General features: G+C 67.2%; 3 protein-coding genes across 3 annotated transcripts; all 3 read left to right on the plus strand.

Moving 5' to 3' along the window:
• Window positions 1–4,420: 4,420 nt before the first annotated feature.
• On the plus strand, window positions 4,421–6,647 carry LOC148596227 (E3 ubiquitin-protein ligase PHF7-like). Its single transcript, XM_088526598.1, has 9 exons — window positions 4,421–4,454; window positions 4,542–4,633; window positions 4,716–4,817; window positions 5,075–5,199; window positions 5,355–5,517; window positions 5,597–5,703; window positions 5,809–5,919; window positions 6,104–6,216; window positions 6,313–6,647. The coding sequence occupies exons 1-9, from the start codon at window positions 4,421–4,423 to the stop codon at window positions 6,645–6,647; spliced, it is 1,182 nt and encodes a 393-aa protein (XP_088382724.1).
• A 4,523-nt stretch (window positions 6,648–11,170) lies between these two features.
• Window positions 11,171–13,379, plus strand: LOC148596228 (E3 ubiquitin-protein ligase PHF7-like). The gene is made up of 9 exons (XM_088526609.1): window positions 11,171–11,204; window positions 11,292–11,383; window positions 11,466–11,567; window positions 11,825–11,949; window positions 12,105–12,267; window positions 12,347–12,453; window positions 12,559–12,669; window positions 12,854–12,966; window positions 13,063–13,379. Exons 1-9 carry the CDS (start codon window positions 11,171–11,173, stop codon window positions 13,377–13,379), a joined length of 1,164 nt encoding a protein of 387 aa, XP_088382735.1.
• Window positions 13,380–15,909: 2,530 nt separating this feature from the next.
• On the plus strand, window positions 15,910–20,123 carry LOC148596229 (E3 ubiquitin-protein ligase PHF7-like). Its single transcript, XM_088526619.1, has 10 exons — window positions 15,910–15,928; window positions 17,813–17,936; window positions 18,024–18,115; window positions 18,198–18,299; window positions 18,557–18,681; window positions 18,837–18,999; window positions 19,079–19,185; window positions 19,291–19,401; window positions 19,586–19,698; window positions 19,789–20,123. The coding sequence occupies exons 2-10, from the start codon at window positions 17,903–17,905 to the stop codon at window positions 20,121–20,123; spliced, it is 1,182 nt and encodes a 393-aa protein (XP_088382745.1). The 5' UTR covers window positions 15,910–15,928; window positions 17,813–17,902.
• Window positions 20,124–21,814: the final 1,691 nt, after the last annotated feature.

The following is a 21,814-nucleotide window of genomic DNA, read 5'->3' on the forward strand; positions in this document are numbered from 1 at the left end:
TGGCGCAGCACGGCGCAGACGACCAGGGTATCTGCGGGTTCCTCCCAGCAGATATCAAACGCATAGTCAAGGCTGCGAGCCAGAAGGTGAGGCCGGGGCAGGGCCGGCAGCTCCATGCGCGCAGAGGCTCGGGAGGGCTCAGCCGGGGGCGCGGGACACAAAGGCCGCGTTCCGAGCGGCTCCGACGACGCTCCCGGGAGCTCCGGTGGCTCCAGCGCAGGCAGCAACCTCATGCGCGAGGAGGCTCTGCGGGACGGGAGGCACCGGGGCCTTTCCTGGGGACGCGGGGCTGGCCGGGGAGGCCCAGCGCACGTCGCCCACGGGGCTGCTGCACTCTCTGCAGAGCTGCTTCGTGTGCGGTGAGCGCGGTGCCTCCATCGACTGCCGGGGGAAGGGCTGCGGCCGCAGCTTCCACCTCCCCTGCGCCGTGGACAGCAGCTGCCTGACGCAGTTTTTCAAGCAGTACAGGTAAGGGCTGCAGGAGCCTCCGTGCATCCCATGACCCTGCGAGGGGCTACCAGGGCCAGGGTCAGGCTGCGCAGGGCTCCTGGGGTCCCTCTGCCTGCCCTGCGGAGCCTGGCAGCCCCAGCACTTCCTCACCCTGCTCCTCTCTGCCGCCTTCGCCCCAGATCCTACTGCTCGGAGCACCGGCCGCAGCAGAGCGTGCCCGTGACACCTGGTGCAGAAACGCTCTGCATCATCTGCTTTGAGCAGCTGGAGGACAGCCTCACCTTTGGCACCATGGCGTGCCCATCGTGCAGAGGGGCCTGGTTCCACCGGGACAGCGGACCCGCCACCCGTACAGGCGGCCCTGACAGCCCCGCGGGACGAGCCGTGTGCCCACCGCCAGCTGTGGCACCGGTGCCCTGCCCCCTGCACAATAAAGTTTCTATCTGTCCTCCACGTACTGGCAGATGAGCCTGCTCTTCCTCGGCCTCCTCCGCCGCTACCTTTCCCGTCAGCTGCTTTGCAGGAGGGCTGCAGCGGGGCTGTCTGCTATCCCGCTCTTGGCAAAACCATCTCCGGATCTGGCGAGGGCCTCGGCCCCGTTTCTCTGGCCTTGGGGGCCTCAGGAGGCCGGCTCGGCTGTGCCGGAGCCCAGGGCGCCGGTGGGACCTGAGAGTCAGGGAACTTTGGGCTTGGAGCTTTGTTCCAACGGGGCTGAGCAGCGTTTGGGGGTGCAGGGCTTCCCAGGGAACATTCTAGAAGGAGCACGATGAGGCCACCCTCTGTGAGGAGAATTCTAGCATTGTGGTGGGGAGGGAAAGCAGGAGCTGCGGGGGAAAGAGAAGGGATGGGAAGACAACGGGTGCCTGCACCAGTCTCACGGTGGGCACCACATGGGTCCTGGACTGGCTATTGCATCCTCATTCATTTAGTTCCCGGGATAAGCACGGGCTAACAGCAGACAGCTCTCCAGGCTGGGCCATGGTGCTCGCTGGGCCGGGTGGAGCCCACCTGTGCTGGCACAGAGCTGCGCCTGCACCAGCTTTCTGCCGTGGCAGTTGCTAGAGCAGAAGCTCCCGTGTCCTCGGTGTCACGCAAAGCCGCACTCCGCCCTTGACGCCCCGGGACCCAGCTCTGTCCCCTGGCCGTGGAGCACGCCCAGCCTAGCAGGCTAAGGTCCTGGCTGCAGGAAGAGGAGCTCAGAGGGAGCTGGGGGCAGCGCAATGCCTGTGGGGGCTAGGGCTGGAGCCGGCTCCGCAGCACGAGGCCCAGCTGCAGCCCGTTCCCAGCGGCAGAGCCCACCTTTTCAGTGAGCTTCCCTGCCTCACACAGCTTCCCCCCGGCCTGTCCGGCAGGAGGCCACATCTCGCTCTTGCTGCTCCAGCGTCCCCAGCCCTGCGACCAGAGGGCAGTGGGGTGGACCCGACCTCTGCAAGTCCCGTCCCTCCCTTCCCCATCTGCCTCTGGCCTCGCTGGGTGCCTTTCAGAGCTGGGGTCCTTAGTGAATCCCGAGGGGTTCGTGAGCCTTTGGGAGGGCAGTTGTGCTCCGGGCAGCCTCTGGCTCCTCGGGCGCTCACAGGGAGGTGGTGTGGGTGCTTCTGCCTTCCGTCACCTCCCGTCCCGCTGCGGAGAAACCAGCGGCTGCGGCTGGCCTGGAGCGACCGCACACTTGCACCCTGCCGAGCTCAGCTGGGGATATTTCACAGAATCCCAGAACAGCTGAGCTTGGAAGGGACCTCTAGAGACCATCTAGTCCAACCCCAATGTTCCAGCAGGCACACCCAGAGCACATGGTGGCATCCAGGCGGGTCTTGAAGGTCTCCAGAGAAGGAGACTCCACAGCCTCTCTGGGCAGCCTGTTGCAGGGCTCTGGCACCCTCACAGCAGAGAAGTTCTTCCTCACATGGGGATGGAACTGCCTGGCTCTCAACTTGCTCCCCTTGTCACCGGCCATCAGCGAGAAGAGTTTGGCCCCATCCTCCCTACATTCTCCCCTCAGGTACTTGTACGTATTGCTCACATCCCCTCCCAGTCTTCTCTCCTCCAGGCTAAACAGGCCCAGCTCGCTCACTCTTTCCTCATACGATAGATGCTCCAGCCCCTTAATCATCTTTGTGGCTCTCCGTTGGACCCTCTCTACATCTGGGAGCTTCAGAGCTGCCTTGAGCTCTCCAGTGTCTGCCGCACCGACCAGGTGCTGTCGGCCCACAGGGCTTTAGTGCTTTGAACCAGCCTGGAAGGGACGATCCCTTCGTGCCGAGGAGAAGCTCGACTCGGGCTCACTAGTGGTGCGTGGGAGGGAGAGATGGCTGCAGGAGGCAGCATCTGCCCTCAAGGCCTGCAGCAATAATTCCACCTTTCCTTTTACCCTCTCCTTTATGGTTGAGGAACGCCGGCGGGAGCTGAGGAGCCAGGGAAGCCCAGGCCGCCGTCGCGCACAGGGAGCTGTTCACGTTGCTGGTGCCTGCCCCGGAGGCCGCCTTTGCCCATGACGCAGGGCTTCTCCAGGCACAGCCGCCACTCTCCGCATGGCCACAGTACCATGGCCCAGGCGTTCCCCATGCAACGTAACGGCCCAGAGAGCGTTTCTGGAGGTGAACGGGCCACACGGCTTGGAAACCCGAGTCTCTGTAGGGCAAACGCAAAGACACGCGGCGCCACAGCCCGGCGACGGCGGCGGGAGGGCGGCAGGGCCCCACGAGCCGCGCCGGGAGGCCGCGGCCGCTCTGAACCGGTGCCAAGCGGTTCACAATTTGTGAGGCTGAAGGGCCTCTTGCTGGGGAAATGCCTGCTTTAGTGGTTAGCAGCCTGGAATCCTAGAGCTTGCTGCCCACATTGCTTCACCCTAGGCCTTTCCCGATGGCTCCTGTGGGCAAGCAGGATCTATCTCCTGGGCAAGCCCTGCTTCTTCTGGGGAAGGGATCCCCTCTAACAAGAGGGGGCTGTGGGGCTCGGGCCCCCGCCGAGCAGAGGGACAGGGACAAGATGGTTTGGAGCAAGCGTGGCTGGCAGAGAGGTGCTGCTTCCTGCTCGGCCTTGGCCTCACTCCCTCATGGCAGGGGCCATGGGGTATAGGAGAGGGCAGAGGGAGGTGCAGGCCAGCGGGACATGGGGGAAGGACAGTTCTGTGTCTCTGGGCTCCTGCTCTGCTCTGCCCGGGCCTTGGGGCAGACGGTAACCCTGTGCTGGCCCCGCAGGTGCTCCTCAGCCATGGCCTCCAAGTAAAAAGCCCCAGCCAGGAGCACCCTGTGGGCAGAGGCAAAGCAGCCAAGGCTGGGGAGGAAGATGGACCCTGGCAGCCCAGCCTTGCTGAGAGAGCTCTTGCCAAGAGCCGCAGAGCGGACAGCCCCGCTGGAGAAGCCGCCGCGACAGGCAGCGGTGGAGGAGGCCGAGGAAGACCCGGCTCATCTTCCTGCACATGGACGGCAGGGGGAATTTATTCTGCAGGCAGCAGGGCACCGGTGCCGTAGCCAGCGGTTGGCACAGGGCTCATCCCGCGGTGCTGTCCGGCCGGCTGCATGGGTGTCACTGCCTGTGGCACAGGGGCCATCGTTCCTGTAGCTGCCCGTGTCATGACTCTGCCGCACGAGCACCGTGTCACAGCGGTACCCTGTGACACGGCCGTGCGGGCAGCACATAAGGGGCCGCTGGACGCCAGCAAGGCTGAGTTCGGAGGAAGCGCCTCCGAGCGGCTTGGGAAGGTCGGCGAGTGGATGCGAGCGGATGGCGGCGGGGAGCGGAGAGCGGACGCGAAAGGAGGCCACGCGAGCGGAGGGCTGGGGAGGCGGGGGTGGCGCGGACCTCGCGGGGCCGTCACGGGATCCCTGCCTGGCGGATCCAGGCTCCCCTGCCCCGCTCTCACCCAGGAGCCCTGTCACCGCAGGGTCACCAGAGGAGATCTGGAAGAGAACCCCAGTGCGTCAGTGCTAGGACTCTCCAGAGTTTTTGGTGGACAAGAATCCCAAGTTTCAGGATGAAGAGGAAGGCGCCTGACTCTCGCGAGCAGGGTGAGGGCGCCGTGCCCGTCCCCACGTCTCCCTGCGCCCCGCGTGCTGCCGGGTGCTGAGCGGCGGGCGCCTTCGCTCTCCCTGCAGCGTGCGTGCTCTGCCGCCGGGCCGACGTCCCCGAGACCGTCGTCGGGAAGCGGCACAGGAAGCACGGCCTCTGCGTCCACGAGCGCTGCCTGGTGAGCTGCCCGGGGGCTCCTGTGCTGCCCAGGAACAGCCCCTCGGAGCCCCCCCTGAGCCCCGGCGCTCTCCCGTTTGCAGTATCTCGCCACTGGGCTGGCGCAGCGCGGCGCGGACGACCAGGGTATCTGCGGGTTCCTCCCGGCAGATATCAAACGCATAGTCAAGGCTGCGAGCCAGAAGGTGAGGCCGGGGCAGGGCCGGCAGCTCCGTGCGCGCAGAGGCTCGGGAGGGCTCAGCCGGGGGCGCGGGACACAAAGGCCGCGTTCCGAGTGGCTCCGACGACGCTCCCGGGAGCTCCGGCGGCTCCAGCGCAGGCAGCGACCTCGTGCGCGAGGAGGCTCTGCGGGACGGGAGGCACCGGGGCCTTTCCTGGGGACGCGGGGCTGGCCGGGGAGGCCCAGCGCACGTCGCCCACGGGGCTGCCGCGCTCTCTGCAGAGCTGCTTCGTGTGCGGCGAGCGCGGTGCCTCCATCGACTGCCGGGGGAAGGGCTGCGGCCGCAGCTTCCACCTCCCCTGCGCCGTGGACAGCAGCTGCCTGACGCAGTTTTTCAAGCAGTACAGGTAAGGGCTGCAGGAGCCTCCGTGCGTCCCGTGACCCTGCGAGGGGCTACCAGAACCAGGCTGCGCAGGGTTCCTGCGGCCCCTTTGCCCGCCCTGCGGAGCCTGGCAGCCCCAGCGCTTCCTCACCCTGCTCCTCTCTACCGTCTTCGCCCCAGATCCTACTGCTCGGAGCACCGGCCGCAGCAGAGCGTGCCCGTGACACCTGATGCAGAAACGCTCTGCATCATCTGCTTCGAGCAGCTGGAGGACAGCCTCACCTTTGGCACCATGGTGTGCCCATCGTGCAGAGGGGCCTGGTTCCACCGGGACTGTATCCAGGTAGGAGGTTTTGCCTGTCCCGGGGCACGTCCAGGGCCCAGCAGCAGCTGCTGCTAGCGCCGCTTGGCTCTCTGCACAGGGACTGGCTACCAGCGCGGGCCGCGGGCACTTCCGCTGCCCCGGGTGCAACGACAGGAGGAGATTCCTGCCAGAAATGCTCCGAATGGGGATCCTGGTCCAGTTCAAGTTGGTGTCCTGCTGCCCTCATGCCGGGCTCCCCACGGAGCTGGAGGCGGGATGGGAGCCAGGCGAGCGGGGAAGGCTCACGAGCTCCCCTTCCTTTTCCTGCAGAAACCCTGCCTGGGAGGACGGCCGGTACGAGGAGCTGTACGACCGGCACAGCCAGTGCGATGCCAGCCGCTGCCTCTATCGTAGAGGGAGGCAGCGAGCGGAGGAAAGAGGGTAGGGCACCGAAGCTGCCTCTGGCAGCCGCCGGGCTGGCCGCGGAAGCCGTCGTGACGCGAGCAGGCGCTCAGCGCCGGAGCGGGGCCGGGCGCTGCCCTGATCCGCTCCCTTGGCCTTGGTCGCCCTGCCGGCATCGCGGCCAGCCCCGGCTGCCACAGCACCAGCCCGTTTGCTTGCCCAGGCCCTGGGAGCTCATCCTGTGCAGCTCGTGCGCAGCCAGGGGGACGCACCGGCGCTGCTCCGCACTAACGAGGGACACCTGGGAGTGCGATGAGTGTGCTGGCCTGGGCCCCGGTAAGAGGCAAAGCCCCGTGGCCCTGGGCTCGGGCCAGGGCCAGGGCCAGGCAGGGGCTCGCGGCCATGGCGCTCACTGTCCCCCTGCCCTCACAGCCCCCAGGGTGCAGCCACAGCCGCCCGATGCCGCCAGCACCAGCACAGAAGCGGCGGCAGCTCCCAGCTCTGCTCGTGCTCCCGGCTCCAGCTCAAGAAGCCGGCAAACACGCGCGTCGCCCTCCGCCTCTGCGACACCCTCGAGCTCGCCATCAGACGCGGCGAGCTCCGCAACCAGCAGCCGAGCGGAATCCGCGTTGGCTTCCAGCTCCCCGGCTCCCGAGAGCAGCCCCCAGGCAGCGCGGCCAGGACCGGAGCGGCGCCCAGGACCGGAGCGGCGCCCAGGACGCTCCCGCCTTGCTCAGCGGACCCGCCACCCGTACAGGCGGCCCTGACAGTCCCGCGGGACGAGCCGTGTCCAGCAGGCCCAGGAACAGCCCCTCGGAGCCCCCGCTGAGCCCCGGCGCTCTCCCATTTCCAGTATCTCACCACCGGGCTGGCGCAGCACGGCGCAGACGACCAGGGTATCTGCGGGTTCCTCCCAGCAGATATCAAACGCATAGTCAAGGCTGCGAGCCAGAAGGTGAGGCCGGGGCAGGGCCGGCAGCTCCGTGCGCGCAGAGGCTCGGGAGGGCTCAGCCGGGGGCGCGGGACACAAAGGCCGCGTTCCGAGCGGCTCCGACGACGCTCCTGGGAGCTCCGGTGGCTCCAGCGCAGGCAGCAACCTCATGCGCGAGGAGGCTCTGCGGGACGGGAGGCACCGGGGCCTTTCCTGGGGACGCGGGGCTGGCTGGGGAGGCCCAGCGCACGTCACCCACGGGGCTGCTGCGCTCTCTGCAGAGCTGCTTCGTGTGCGGTGAGCGCAGTGCCTCCATCGACTGCCGGGGGAAGGGCTGCGGCCGCAGCTTCCACCTCCCCTGCGCCGTGGACAGCAGCTGCCTGACGCAGTTTTTCAAGCAGTACAGGTAAGGGCTGCAGGAGCCTCCGTGCATCCCGTGACCCTGCGAGGGGCTACCAGGGCCAGGGTCAGGCTGCGCAGGGCTCCTGGGGTCCCTCTGCCTGCCCTGCGGAGCCTGGCAGCCCCAGCGCTTCCTCACCCTGCTCCTCTCTGCCGCCTTCGCCCCAGATCCTACTGCTCGGAGCACCGGACGCAGCAGAGCGTGCCCGTGACACCTGGTGCAGAAACGCTCTGCATCATCTGCTTTGAGCAGCTGGAGGACAGCCTCACCTTTGGCACCATGGCGTGCCCATCGTGCAGAGGGGCCTGGTTCCACCGGGACAGCGGACCCGCCACCCGTACAGGCGGCCCTGACAGCCCCGCGGGACGAGCCGTGTGCCCACCGCCAGCTGTGGCACCGGTGCCCTGCCCCCTGCACAATAAAGTTTCTATCTGTCCTCCACGTACTGGCAGATGAGCCTGCTCTTCCTCGGCCTCCTCCGCCGCTACCTTTCCCGTCAGCTGCTTTGCAGGAGGGCTGCAGCGGGGCTGTCTGCTATCCCGCTCTTGGCAAAACCATCTCCGGAGCTGGCGAGGGCCTCGGCCCCGTTTCTCTGGCCTTGGGGGCCTCAGGAGGCCGGCTCGGCTGTGCCGGAGCCCAGGGCGCCGGTGGGACCTGAGAGTCAGGGAACTTTGGGCTTGGAGCTTTGTTCCAACGGGGCTGAGCAGCGTTTGGGGGTGGCAGGGCTTCCCAGGGAACATTCTAGAAGGAGCACGATGAGGCCACCCTCTGTGAGGAGAATTCTAGCATTGTGGTGGGGAGGGAAAGCAGGAGCTGCGGGGGAAAGAGAAGGGATGGGAAGACAACGGGTGCCTGCACCAGTCTCACGGTGGGCACCACATGGGTCCTGGACTGGCTATTGCATCCTCATTCATTTAGTTCCCGGGATAAGCACGGGCTAACAGCAGACAGCTCTCCAGGCTGGGCCATGGTGCTCGCTGGGCCGGGTGGAGCCCACCTGTGCTGGCACAGAGCTGCGCCTGCACCAGCTTTCTGCCGTGGCAGTTGCTAGAGCAGAAGCTCCCGTGTCCTCGGTGTCACGCAAAGCCGCACTCCGCCCTTGACGCCCCGGGACCCAGCTCTGTCCCCTGGCTGTGGAGCACGCCCAGCCTGGCAGGCTGAGGTCCTGGCTGCAGGAAGAGGAGCTCAGAGGGAGCTGGGGGCAGCGCAATGCCTGTGGGGGCTAGGGCTGGAGCCGGCTCCGCAGCACGAGGCCCAGCTGCAGCCCGTTCCCAGCGGCAGAGCCCACGTTTTCAGTGAGCTTCCCTGCCTCACACAGCTTCCCCCCGGCCTGTCCGGCAGGAGGCCACATCCTGCTCTTGCTGCTCCAGCGTCCCCAGCCCTGCGACCAGAGGGCAGTGGGGTGGACCCGACCTCTGCAAGTCCCGTCCCTCCCTTCCCCATCTGCCTCTGGCCTCGCTGGGTGCCTTTCAGAGCTGGGGTCCTTAGTGAATCCCGAGGGGTTCGTGAGCCTTTGGGAGGGCAGTTGTGCTCCGGGCAGCCTCTGGCTCCTCGGGCGCTCACAGGGAGGTGGTGTGGGTGCTTCTGCCTTCCGTCACCTCCCGTCCCGCTGCGGAGAAACCAGCGGCTGCGGCTGGCCTGGAGCGACCGCACACTTGCACCCTGCCGAGCTCAGCTGGGGATATTTCACAGAATCCCAGAACAGCTGAGCTTGGAAGGGACCTCTAGAGACCATCTAGTCCAACCCCAATGTTCCAGCAGGCACACCCAGAGCACATGGTGGCATCCAGGCGGGTCTTGAAGGTCTCCAGAGAAGGAGACTCCACAGCCTCTCTGGGCAGCCTGTTGCAGGGCTCTGGCACCCTCACAGCAGAGAAGTTCTTCCTCACATGGGGATGGAACTGCCTGGCTCTCAACTTGCTCCCCTTGTCACCGGCCATCAGCGAGAAGAGTTTGGCCCCATCCTCCCTACATTCTCCCCTCAGGTACTTGTACGTATTGCTCACATCCCCTCCCAGTCTTCTCTCCTCCAGGCTAAACAGGCCCAGCTCGCTCACTCTTTCCTCATACGATAGATGCTCCAGCCCCTTAATCATCTTTGTGGCTCTCCGTTGGACCCTCTCTACATCTGGGAGCTTCAGAGCTGCCTTGAGCTCTCCAGCGTCTGCCGCACCGACCAGGTGCTGTCGGCCCACAGGGCTTTAGTGCTTTGAACCAGCCTGGCAGGGACGATCCCTTCGTGCCGAGGAGAAGCTCGACTCGGGCTCACTAGTGGTGCGTGGGAGGGAGAGATGGCTGCAGGAGGCAGCATCTGCCCTCAAGGCCTGCAGCAATAATTCCACCTTTCCTTTTACCCTCTCCTTTATGGTTGAGGAACGCCGGCGGGAGCTGAGGAGCCAGGGAAGCCCAGGCCGCCGTCGCGCACAGGGAGCTGTTCACGTTGCTGGTGCCTGCCCCGGAGGCCGCCTTTGCCCATGACGCAGGGCTTCTCCAGGCACAGCCGCCACTCTCCGCATGGCCACAGTACCATGGCCCAGGCGTTCCCCATGCAACGTAACGGCCCAGAGAGCGTTTCTGGAGGTGAACGGGCCACACGGCTTGGAAACCCGAGTCTCTGTAGGGCAAACGCAAAGACACGCGGCGCCACAGCCCGGCGACGGCGGCGGGAGGGCGGCAGGGCCCCACGAGCCGCGCCGGGAGGCCGCGGCCGCTCTGAACCGGTGCCAAGCGGTTCACAATTTGTGAGGCTGAAGGGCCTCTTGCTGGGGAAATGCCTGCTTTAGTGGTTAGCAGCCTGGAATCCTAGAGCTTGCTGCCCACATTGCTTCACCCTAGGCCTTTCCCGATGGCTCCTGTGGGCAAGCAGGATCTATCTCCTGGGCAAGCCCTGCTTCTTCTGGGGAAGGGATCCCCTCTAACAAGAGGGGGCTGTGGGGCTCGGGCCCCCGCCGAGCAGAGGGACAGGGACAAGATGGTTTGGAGCAAGCGTGGCTGGCAGAGAGGTGCTGCTTCCTGCTCGGCCTTGGCCTCACTCCCTCATGGCAGGGGCCATGGGGTATAGGAGAGGGCAGAGGGAGGTGCAGGCCAGCGGGACATGGGGGAAGGACAGTTCTGTGTCTCTGGGCTCCTGCTCTGCTCTGCCCGGGCCTTGGGGCAGACGGTAACCCTGTGCTGGCCCCGCAGGTGCTCCTCAGCCATGGCCTCCAAGTAAAAAGCCCCAGCCAGGAGCACCCTGTGGGCAGAGGCAAAGCAGCCAAGGCTGGGGAGGAAGATGGACCCTGGCAGCCCAGCCTTGCTGAGAGAGCTCTTGCCAAGAGCCGCAGAGCGGACAGCCCCGCTGGAGAAGCCGCCGCGACAGGCAGCGGTGGAGGAGGCCGAGGAAGACCCGGCTCATCTTCCTGCACATGGACGGCAGGGGGAATTTATTCTGCAGGCAGCAGGGCACCGGTGCCGTAGCCAGCGGTTGGCACAGGGCTCATCCCGCGGTGCTGTCCGGCCGGCTGCATGGGTGTCACTGCCTGTGGCACAGGGGCCATCGTTCCTGTAGCTGCCCGTGTCATGACTCTGCCGCACGAGCACCGTGTCACAGCGGTACCCTGTGACACGGCCGTGCGGGCAGCACATAAGGGGCCGCTGGACGCCAGCAAGGCTGAGTTCGGAGGAAGCGCCTCCGAGCGGCTTGGGAAGGTCGGCGAGTGGATGCGAGCGGATGGCGGCGGGGAGCGGAGAGCGGACGCGAAAGGAGGCCACGCGAGCGGAGGGCTGGGGAGGCGGGGGTGGCGCGGACCTCGCGGGGCCGTCACGGGATCCCTGCCTGGCGGATCCAGGCTCCCCTGCCCCGCTCTCACCCAGGAGCCCTGTCACCGCAGGGTCACCAGAGGAGATCTGGAAGAGAACCCCAGTGCGTCAGTGCTAGGACTCTCCAGAGTTTTTGGTGGACAAGAATCCCAAGTTTCAGGATGAAGAGGAAGGCGCCTGACTCTCGCGAGCAGGGTGAGGGCGCCGTGCCCGTCCCCACGTCTCCCTGCGCCCCGCGTGCTGCCGGGTGCTGAGCGGCGGGCGCCTTCGCTCTCCCTGCAGCGTGCGTGCTCTGCCGCCGGGCCGACGTCCCCGAGACCGTCGTCGGGAAGCGGCACAGGAAGCACGGCCTCTGCGTCCACGAGCGCTGCCTGGTGAGCTGCCCGGGGGCTCCTGTGCTGCCCAGGAACAGCCCCTCGGAGCCCCCCCTGAGCCCCGGCGCTCTCCCGTTTGCAGTATCTCGCCACTGGGCTGGCGCAGCGCGGCGCGGACGACCAGGGTATCTGCGGGTTCCTCCCGGCAGATATCAAACGCATAGTCAAGGCTGCGAGCCAGAAGGTGAGGCCGGGGCAGGGCCGGCAGCTCCGTGCGCGCAGAGGCTCGGGAGGGCTCAGCCGGGGGCGCGGGACACAAAGGCCGCGTTCCGAGCGGCTCCGACGACGCTCCCGGGAGCTCCGGCGGCTCCAGCGCAGGCAGCGACCTCGTGCGCGAGGAGGCTCTGCGGGACGGGAGGCACCGGGGCCTTTCCTGGGGACGCGGGGCTGGCCGGGGAGGCCCAGCGCACGTCGCCCACGGGGCTGCCGCGCTCTCTGCAGAGCTGCTTCGTGTGCGGCGAGCGCGGTGCCTCCATCGACTGCCGGGGGAAGGGCTGCGGCCGCAGCTTCCACCTCCCCTGCGCCGTGGACAGCAGCTGCCTGACGCAGTTTTTCAATCAGTACAGGTAAGGGCTGCAGGAGCCTCCGTGCGTCCCGTGACCCTGCGAGGGGCTACCAGAACCAGGCTGCGCAGGGTTCCTGCGGCCCCTTTGCCCGCCCTGCGGAGCCTGGCAGCCCCAGCGCTTCCTCACCCTGCTCCTCTCTACCGTCTTCGCCCCAGATCCTACTGCTCGGAGCACCGGCCGCAGCAGAGCGTGCCCGTGACACCTGATGCAGAAACGCTCTGCATCATCTGCTTCGAGCAGCTGGAGGACAGCCTCACCTTTGGCACCATGGTGTGCCCATCGTGCAGAGGGGCCTGGTTCCACCGGGACTGTATCCAGGTAGGAGGTTTTGCCTGTCCCGGGGCACGTCCAGGGCCCAGCAGCAGCTGCTGCTAGCGCCGCTTGGCTCTCTGCACAGGGACTGGCTACCAGCGCGGGCCGCGGGCACTTCCGCTGCCCCGGGTGCAACGACAGGAGGAGATTCCTGCCAGAAATGCTCCGAATGGGGATCCTGGTCCAGTTCAAGTTGGTGTCCTGCTGCCCTCATGCCGGGCTCCCCACGGAGCTGGAGGCGGGATGGGAGCCAGGCGAGCGGGGAAGGCTCACGAGCTCCCCTTCCTTTTCCTGCAGAAACCCTGCCTGGGAGGACGGCCGGTACGAGGAGCTGTACGACCGGCACAGCCAGTGCGATGCCAGCCGCTGCCTCTATCGTAGAGGGAGGCAGCGAGCGGAGGAAAGAGGGTAGGACACCGAAGCTGCCTCTGGCAGCCGCCGGGCTGGCCGCGGAAGCCGTCGTGACGCGAGCAGGCGCTCAGCGCCGGAGCGGGGCCGGGCACTGCCCTGATCCGCTCCCTTGGCCTTGGTCGCCCTGCCGGCATCGTGGCCAGCCCCGGCTGCCACAGCACCAGCCCGTTTGCTTGCCCAGGCCCTGGGAGCTCATCCTGTGCAGCTCGTGCGCAGCCAGGGGGACGCACCGGCGCTGCTCCGCAGTAACGAGGGACACCTGGGAGTGCGATGAGTGTGCTGGCCTGGGCCCTGGTAAGAGGCAAAGCCCCGTGGCCCTGGGCTCGGGCCAGGGCCAGGGCCAGGCAGGGTCTCGCGGCCGTGCCGCTCACTGTCCCCCTGCCCTCACAGCCCCCAGGGTGCAGCCACAGCCGCCCGATGCCGCCAGCACCAGCACAGAAGCGGCGGCAGCTCCCAGCTCTGCTCGTGCTCCCGGCTCCAGCTCAAGAAGCCGGCAAACACGCACGTCGCCCTCCGCCTCTGCGACACCCTCGAGCTCGCCATCAGACGCGGCGAGCTCCGCAACCAGCAGCCGAGCGGAATCCGCGTTGGCTTCCAGCTCCCCGGCTCCCGAGAGCAGCCCCCAGGCAGCGCGGCCAGGACCGGAGCGGCGCCCAGGACGCTCCCGCCTTGCTCAGCGGACCCGCCACCCGTACAGGCAGCCCTGACAGTCCCGCGGGACGAGCCGTGTCCAGCAGGCCCAGGAACAGCCCCTCGGAGCCCCCGCTGAGCCCCGGCGCTCTCCCATTTCCAGTATCTCACCACCGGGCTGGCGCAGCGCGGCGCAGACGACCAGGGTATCTGCGGGTTCCTCCCAGCAGATATCAAACGCATAGTCAAGGCTGCGAGCCAGAAGGTGAGGCCGGGGCAGGGCCGGCAGCTCCGTGCGCGCAGAGGCTCGGGAGGGCTCAGCCGGGGGCGCGGGACACAAAGGCCGCGTTCCGAGCGGCTCCGACGACGCTCCCGGGAGCTCCGGTGGCTCCAGCGCAGGCAGCGACCTCATGCGCGAGGAGGCTCTGCGGGACGGGAGGCACCGGGGCCTTTCCTGGGGACGCGGGGCTGGCTGGGGAGGCCCAGTGCACGTCACCCACGGGGCTGCTGCGCTCTCTGCAGAGCTGCTTCGTGTGCGGTGAGCGCAGTGCCTCCATCGACTGCCGGGGGAAGGGCTGCGGCCGCAGCTTCCACCTCCCCTGCGCCGTGGACAGCAGCTGCCTGACGCAGTTTTTCAAGCAGTACAGGTAAGGGCTGCAGGAGCCTCCGTGCATCCCGTGACCCTGCGAGGGGCTACCAGGGCCAGGGTCAGGCTGCGCAGGGCTCCTGGGGTCCCTCTGCCTGCCCTGCGGAGCCTGGCAGCCCCAGCGCTTCCTCACCCTGCTCCTCTCTGCCGCCTTCGCCCCAGATCCTACTGCTCGGAGCACCGGCCGCAGCAGAGCGTGCCCGTGACACCTGGTGCAGAAACGCTCTGCATCATCTGCTTTGAGCAGCTGGAGGACAGCCTCACCTTTGGCACCATGGCGTGCCCATCGTGCAGAGGGGCCTGGTTCCACCGGGACAGCGGACCCGCCACCCGTACAGGCGGCCCTGACAGCCCCGCGGGACGAGCCGTGTGCCCACCGCCAGCTGTGGCACCGGTGCCCTGCCCCCTGCACAATAAAGTTTCTATCTGTCCTCCACGTACTGGCAGATGAGCCTGCTCTTCCTCGGCCTCCTCCGCCGCTACCTTTCCCGTCAGCTGCTTTGCAGGAGGGCTGCAGCGGGGCTGTCTGCTATCCCGCTCTTGGCAAAACCATCTCCGGAGCTGGCGAGGGCCTCGGCCCCGTTTCTCTGGCCTTGGGGGCCTCAGGAGGCCGGCTCGGCTGTGCCGGAGCCCAGGGCGCCGGTGGGACCTGAGAGTCAGGGAACTTTGGGCTTGGAGCTTTGTTCCAACGGGGCTGAGCAGCGTTTGGGGGTGGCAGGGCTTCCCAGGGAACATTCTAGAAGGAGCACGATGAGGCCACCCTCTGTGAGGAGAATTCTAGCATTGTGGTGGGGAGGGAAAGCAGGAGCTGCGGGGGAAAGAGAAGGGATGGGAAGACAACGGGTGCCTGCACCAGTCTCACGGTGGGCACCACATGGGTCCTGGACTGGCTATTGCATCCTCATTCATTTAGTTCCCGGGATAAGCACGGGCTAACAGCAGACAGCTCTCCAGGCTGGGCCATGGTGCTCGCTGGGCCAGGTGGAGCCCACCTGTGCTGGCACAGAGCCGCGCCTGCACCAGCTTTCTGCCGTGGCAGTTGCTAGAGCAGAAGCTCCCGTGTCCTCGGTGTCACGCAAAGCCGCACTCCGCCCTTGACGCCCCAGGACCCAGCTCTGTCCCCTGGCCGTGGAGCACGCCCAGCCTGGCAGGCTGAGGTCCTGGCTGCAGGAAGAGGAGCTCAGAGGGAGCTGGGGGCAGCGCAATGCCTGTGGGGGCTAGGGCTGGAGCCGGCTCCGCAGCACGAGGCCCAGCTGCAGCCCGTTCCCAGCAGCAGAGCCCACGTTTTCAGTGAGCTTCCCTGCCTCACACAGCTTCCCCCCGGCCTGTCCGGCGGGAGGCCACATCTCGCTCTTGCTGCTCCAGCGTCCCCAGCCCTGCGACCAGAGGGCAGTGGGGTGGACCCAACCTCTGCAAGTCCCGTCCCTCCCTTCCCCATCTGCCCCTGGCCTCGCTGGGTGCCTTTCAGAGCTGGGGTCCTTAGTGAATCCCGAGGGGTTCGTGAGCCTTTGGGAGGGCAGTTGTGCTCCGGGCAGCCTCTGGCTCCTCGGGCGCTCACAGGGAGGTGGTGTGGGTGCTTCTGCCTTCCGTCACCTCCCGTCCCGCTGCGGAGAAACCAGCGGCTGCGGCTGGCCTGGAGCGACCGCACACTTGCACCCTGCCGAGCTCAGCTGGGGATATTTCACAGAATCCCAGAACAGCTGAGCTTGGAAGGGACCTCTAGAGACCATCTAGTCCAACCCCAATGTTCCAGCAGGCACACCCAGAGCACATGGTGGCATCCAGGCGGGTCTTGAAGGTCTCCAGAGAAGGAGACTCCACAGCCTCTCTGGGCAGCCTGTTGCAGGGCTCTGGCACCCTCACAGCAGAGAAGTTCTTCCTCACATGGGGATGGAACTGCCTGGCTCTCAACTTGCTCCCCTTGTCACCGGCCATCAGCGAGAAGAGTTTGGCCCCATCCTCCCTACATTCTCCCCTCAGGTACTTGTACGTATTGCTCACATCCCCTCCCAGTCTTCTCTCCTCCAGGCTAAACAGGCCCAGCTCGCTCACTCTTTCCTCATACGATAGATGCTCCAGCCCCTTAATCATCTTTGTGGCTCTCCGTTGGACCCTCTCTACATCTGGGAGCTTCAGAGCTGCCTTGAGCTCTCCAGTGTCTGCCGCACCGACCAGGTGCTGTCGGCCCACAGGGCTTTAGTGCTTTGAACCAGCCTGGCAGGGACGATCCCTTCGTGCCGAGGAGAAGCTCGACTCGGGCTCACTAGTGGTGCGTGGGAGGGAGAGATGGCTGCAGGAGGCAGCATCTGCCCTCAAGGCCTGCAGCAATAATTCCACCTTTCCTTTTACCCTCTCCTTTATGGTTGAGGAACGCCGGCGGGAGCTGAGGAGCCAGGGAAGCCCAGGCCGCCGTCGCGCACAGGGAGCTGTTCACGTTGCTGGTGCCTGCCCCGGAGGCCGCCTTTGCCCATGACGCAGGGCTTCTCCAGGCACAGCCGCCACTCTCCGCATGGCCACAGTACCATGGCCCAGGCGTTCCCCATGCAACGTAACGGCCCAGAGAGCGTTTCTGGAGGTGAACGGGCCACACGGCTTGGAAACCCGAGTCTCTGTAGGGCAAACGCAAAGACACGCGGCGCCACAGCCCGGCGACGGCGGCGGGAGGGCGGCAGAGCCCCACGAGCCGCGCCGGGAGGCCGCGGCCGCTCTGAACCGGTGCCAAGCGGTTCACAATTTGTGAGGCTGAAGGGCCTCTTGCTGGGGAAATGCCTGCTTTAGTGGTTAGCAGCCTGGAATCCTAGAGCTTGCTGCCCACATTGCTTCACCCTAGGCCTTTCCCGATGGCTCCTGTGGGCAAGCAGGATCTATCTCCTGGGCAAGCCCTGCTTCTTCTGGGGAAGGGATCCCCTCTAACAAGAGGGGGCTGTGGGGCTCGGGCCCCCGCCGAGCAGAGGGACAGGGACAAGATGGTTTGGAGCAAGCGTGGCTGGCAGAGAGGTGCTGCTTCCTGCTCGGCCTTGGCCTCACTCCCTCATGGCAGGGGCCATGGGGTATAGGAGAGGGCAGAGGGAGGTGCAGGCCAGCGGGACATGGGGGAAGGACAGTTCTGTGTCTCTGGGCTCCTGCTCTGCTCTGCCCGGGCCTTGGGGCAGACGGTAACCCTGTGCTGGCCCCGCAGGTGCTCCTCAGCCATGGCCTCCAAGTAAAAAGCCCCAGCCAGGAGCACCCTGTGGGCAGAGGCAAAGAAGCCAAGGCTGGGGAGGAAGATGGACCCTGGCAGCCCAGCCTTGCTGAGAGAGCTCTTGCCAAGAGCCGCAGAGCGGACAGCCCCGCTGGAGAAGCCGCCGCGACAGGCAGCGGTGGAGGAGGCCGAGGAAGACCCGGCTCATCTTCCTGCACATGGACGGCAGGGGGAATTTATTCTGCAGGCAGCAGGGCACCGGTGCCGTAGCCAGCGGTTGGCACAGGGCTCATCCCGCGGTGCTGTCCGGCCGGCTGCATGGGTGTCACTGCCTGTGGCACAGGGGCCATCGTTCCTGTAGCTGCCCGTGTCATGACTCTGCCGCACGAGCACCGTGTCACAGCGGTACCCTGTGACACGGCCGTGCGGGCAGCACATAAGGGGCCGCTGGACGCCAGCAAGGCTGAGTTCGGAGGAAGCGCCTCCGAGCGGCTTGGGAAGGTCGGCGAGTGGATGCGAGCGGATGGCGGCGGGGAGCGGAGAGCAGACGCGAGAGGAGGCCACGCGAGCGGAGGGCTGGGGAGGCGGGGGTGGCGCGGACCTCGCGAGGCAGCCGCGGGGTCTCTGCCTGGCGGCTCCAGGCTCCCCTGCCCCGCTCTCACCCGGGAGCCCTGTCACCGCAGGGTCACCAGAGAAGGTCTGGAAGAGAACCCCGGCGCGTCAGTGCTAGGACTCTCCAGAGCGTTTGGTGGATCACAATCCCAAGTTTCAGGATGAAGAGGAAGGCGCCTGACTCTCGCGAGCAGGGTGAGGGCGCCGTGCCCGTCCCCACGTCTCCCTGCGCCCCGCGTGCTGCCGGGTGCTGAGCGGCGGGCGCCTCCGCTCTCCCTGCAGCGTGCGTGCTCTGCCGCCGGGCCGACGTCCCCGAGACCGTCGTCGGGAAGCGGCACAGGAAGCACGGCCTCTGCGTCCACGAGCGCTGCCTGGTGAGCTGCCCGGGGGCTCCTGCGCTGCCCAGGAACAGCCCCTCGGAGCCGCCCCTGAGCCCCGGCGCTGTCCCGTTTGCAGTATCTCGCCACCGGGCTGGCGCAGCGCGGCGCGGACGACCAGGGTATCTGCGGGTTCCTCCCGGCAGATATCAAGCGTAGTGTTAAGGCTGCGAGCCAGAAGGTGAGGCCGGGGCAGGGCCGGCAGCTCCGTGCGCGCAGAGGCTCGGGAGGGCCCAGCCAGGGGCGCAGGACACAAAGGCCGCGTTCCGAGCGGCTCTGACGACGCTCCCGGGAGCTCCGGTGGCTCCAGCGCAGGCAGCGACCTCGTGCGCGAGGAGGCTCTGCAGGACGGGAGGCGCCGGGGCCTTTCCTGGGGACGCGGGGCTGGCCGGGGAGGCCCAGCGCACGTCGCCCACGGGGCTGCCGCGCTCTCTGCAGAGCTGCTTGGTGTGCGGCGAGCGCGGTGCCTCCATCGACTGCCGGGGGAAGGGCTGCGGCCGCAGCTTCCACCTCCCCTGCGCCGTGGACAGCAGCTGCCTGACGCAGTTTTTCAGTCAGTACAGGTAAGGGCTGCAGGAGCCTCGGTGCGTCCCGTGACCCTGCGAGGGGCTACCAGAACCAGGCTGCGCAGGGCTCCTGGGGCCCCTCTGCCCACCCTGCGGAGCCTGGCAGCCCCAGCGCTTCCTCACCCTGCTCCTCTCTGCCGCCTTCGCCCCAGATCCTACTGCTCGGAGCACCGGCCGCAGCAGAGCGTGCCCGTGACACCTGGTGCAGAAACGCTCTGCATCATCTGCTTCGAGCAGCTGGAGGACAGCCTCACCTTTGGCACCATGGTGTGCCCATCATGCAGAGGGGCCTGGTTCCACCGGGACTGTATCCAGGTAGGAGGTTTCGCCTGTCCCGGGGCACGGCCAGGGCCCAGCAGCAGCTGCTGCTAGCGCCGCTTGGCTCTCTGCACAGGGACTGGCTACCAGCGCGGGCCGCGAGCACTTCCGCTGCCCCGGGTGCAATGACAGGAGGAGATTCCTGCCAGAAATGCTCCGAATGGGGATCCTGGTCCAGTTCAAGTTGGTGTCCTGCTGCCCTCATGCCGGGCTCCCCACGGAGCTGGAGGCGGGATGGGAGCCAGGCGAGCGGGGAAGGCTCACGAGCTCCCCTTCCTTCTCCTGCAGAAACCCTGCCTGGGAGGACGGCCGGTACGAGGAGCTGTACGACCGGCACAGCCAGTGTGACGCCAGCCGCTGCCTCTATCGTAGAGGGAGGCAGCGGGCGGAGGAAAGAGGGTAGGGCACCGAAGCTGCCTCTGGCAGCCGCCGGGATGGCTGCGGAGGCCGTCGCGCCGCGAGCAGGCGCTCAGCGCCGGAGTGGGGCCGGGCGCTGCCCTGATCCGCTCCCTTGGCCTTGGTCGCCCTGCCGGCATCGCGGCCAGCCCCGGCTGCCACAGCACCAGCCCGTTTGCTTGCCCAGGCCCTGGGAGCTCATCCTGTGCAGCTCATGCGCAGCCAGGGGAACGCACCGGCGCTGCTCCGCACTAACGAGGGACACCTGGGAGTGCGATGAGTGTGCCGGCCTGGGCCCCGGTAAGAGGCAAAGCCCCGCGGCCCCGGGCTCGGGCCAGGGCCAGGCAGGGTCTCGCGGCCATGCCGCTCACTGTCCCTCTGCCCTCACAGCCCCCAGGGTGCAGCCACAGCCGCCCGATGCCGCCAGCACCAGCGCAGGAGCGGCGGCAGCTCCCGGCTCTGCTCGTGCTCCCAGCTCCAGAGTGAGAAGCCGGCAAACACGCGCGTCGCCCTCCGGCTCTGTGACACCCTCGAGCTCGCCATCAGACGCGGCGAGCTCCGTAACCAGCAGCCGAGGGGAATCCACGTCGGCTTCCAGCTCCCCGGCTCCCGAGAGCAGCCCCCAGGCAGCGCGGCCAGGACCGGAGCGGCGCCCAGGACCGGAGCGGCGCCCAGGACGCTCCCGCCTTGCCCAGCGGACCCGCCACCCGTACAGGCGGCCCTGACAGTCCCGCGGGACGAGCCATGTCCAGCAGGCCCAGGAACAGCCCCTCGGAGCCCGCACTGAGCCCCGGTGCTGTCCCGTTTGCAGTATCTCGCCACCGGGCTGGCGCAGCGCGGCGTGGACGATGAGGGTATGTGCAGGTTCCTCCCGGCAGATATCAAGTGTAGTGTTAAGGCTGCGAGCCAGAAGGTGAGGCCGGAACAGGGCCGGCAGCTCCATGCATGCAGAGGCTCGGGAGGGCTCAGCCGGGGGCGCGGGACACAAAGGCCGCGTTCCGAGCGGCTCCGACGACGCTCCCGGGAGCTCCGGCGGCTCCAGCGCAGGCAGCGACCTCGTGCGCGAGGAGGCTCTGCGGGACGGGAGGCGCCGGGGCCTTTCCTGGGGACGCGGGGCTGGCCGGGGAGGCCCAGCGCACGTCGCCCACGGGGCTGCCGCGCTCTCTGCAGAGCTGCTTCGTGTGCGGTGAGCGCGGTACCTCCATCAACTGCCGGGGGAAGGGCTGCGGCCGCAGCTTCCACCTCCCCTGCGCCGTGGACAGCAGCTGCCTGACGCAGTTTTTCAAGCAGTACAGGTAAGGGCTGCAGGAGCCTCCGTGCATCCCGTGACCCTGCGGGGGGCTGCCAGGGCCAGGGTCAGGCTGCGCAGGGCTCCTGGGGTCCCTCTGCCTGCCCTGCGGAGCCTGGCAGCCCCAGCGCTTCCTCACCCTGCTCCTCTCTGCCGCCTTCGCCCCAGATCCTACTGCTCGGAGCACCGGCCGCAGCAGAGCGTGCCCGTGACACCTGGTGCAGAAACGCTCTGCATCATCTGCTTCGAGCAGCTGGAGGACAGCCTCACCTTTGGGACCATGGTGTGCCCATCGTGCAGAGGGGCCTGGTTCCACCGGGACAGCGGACCCGCCACCCGTACAGGCGGCCCTGACAGCCCCGCGGGACGAGCCGTGTGCCCACTGCCAGCTGTGGCACCGGTGCCCTGCCCCCTGCACAATAAAGTTTCTATCTGTCCTCCACGCACTGGCAGATGAGCCTGCTCTTCCTCGGCCTCCTCCGCCGCTACCTTTCCCGTCAGCTGCTTTGCAGGAGGGCTGCAGCGGGGCTGTCTGCTATCCCGCTCTTGGCAAAACCATCTCCGGAGCTGGCGAGGGCCTCGGCCCCGTTTCTCTGGCCTTGGGGGCCTCAGGAGGCCGGCTCGGCTGTGCCAGAGCCCAGGGCACCGGTGGGACCTGAGAGTCAGGGAACTTTGGGCTTGGAGCTTTGTTCCAACGGGGCTGAGCAGCGTTTGGGGGTGACAGGGCTTCCCAAGGAACATTCTAGAAGGAGCACGATGAGGTCACCCTCTGTGAGGAGAATTCTAGCATTGTGGTGGGGAGGGAAAGCAGGAGCTGCGGGGGAAAGAGAAGGGATGGGAAGACAACGGGTGCCTGCACCAGTCTCACGGTGGGCAGCACATGGGTCCTGGACTGGCTATTGCATCCTCATTCATTTAGTTCCCGGGATAAGCACGGGCTAACAGCAGACAGCTCTCCAGGCTGGGCCATGGTGCTCGCTGGGCCGGGTGGAGCCCACCTGTGCTGGCACAGAGCTGCGCCTGCACCAGCTTTCTGCCGTGGCAGTTGCTAGAGCAGAAGCTCCTGTGTCCTCGGTGTCACGCAAAGCCGCACTCCGCCCTTGACGCCCCGGGACCCAGCTCTGTCCC

Source organism: Tinamus guttatus, unplaced genomic scaffold (genome assembly GCF_059628265.1).
Source record: "Tinamus guttatus ecotype Peru unplaced genomic scaffold, ASM5962826v1 Tinamus_guttatus_pri_ptg000026l, whole genome shotgun sequence".
Lineage (NCBI taxonomy): Eukaryota > Metazoa > Chordata > Aves > Tinamiformes > Tinamidae > Tinamus > Tinamus guttatus.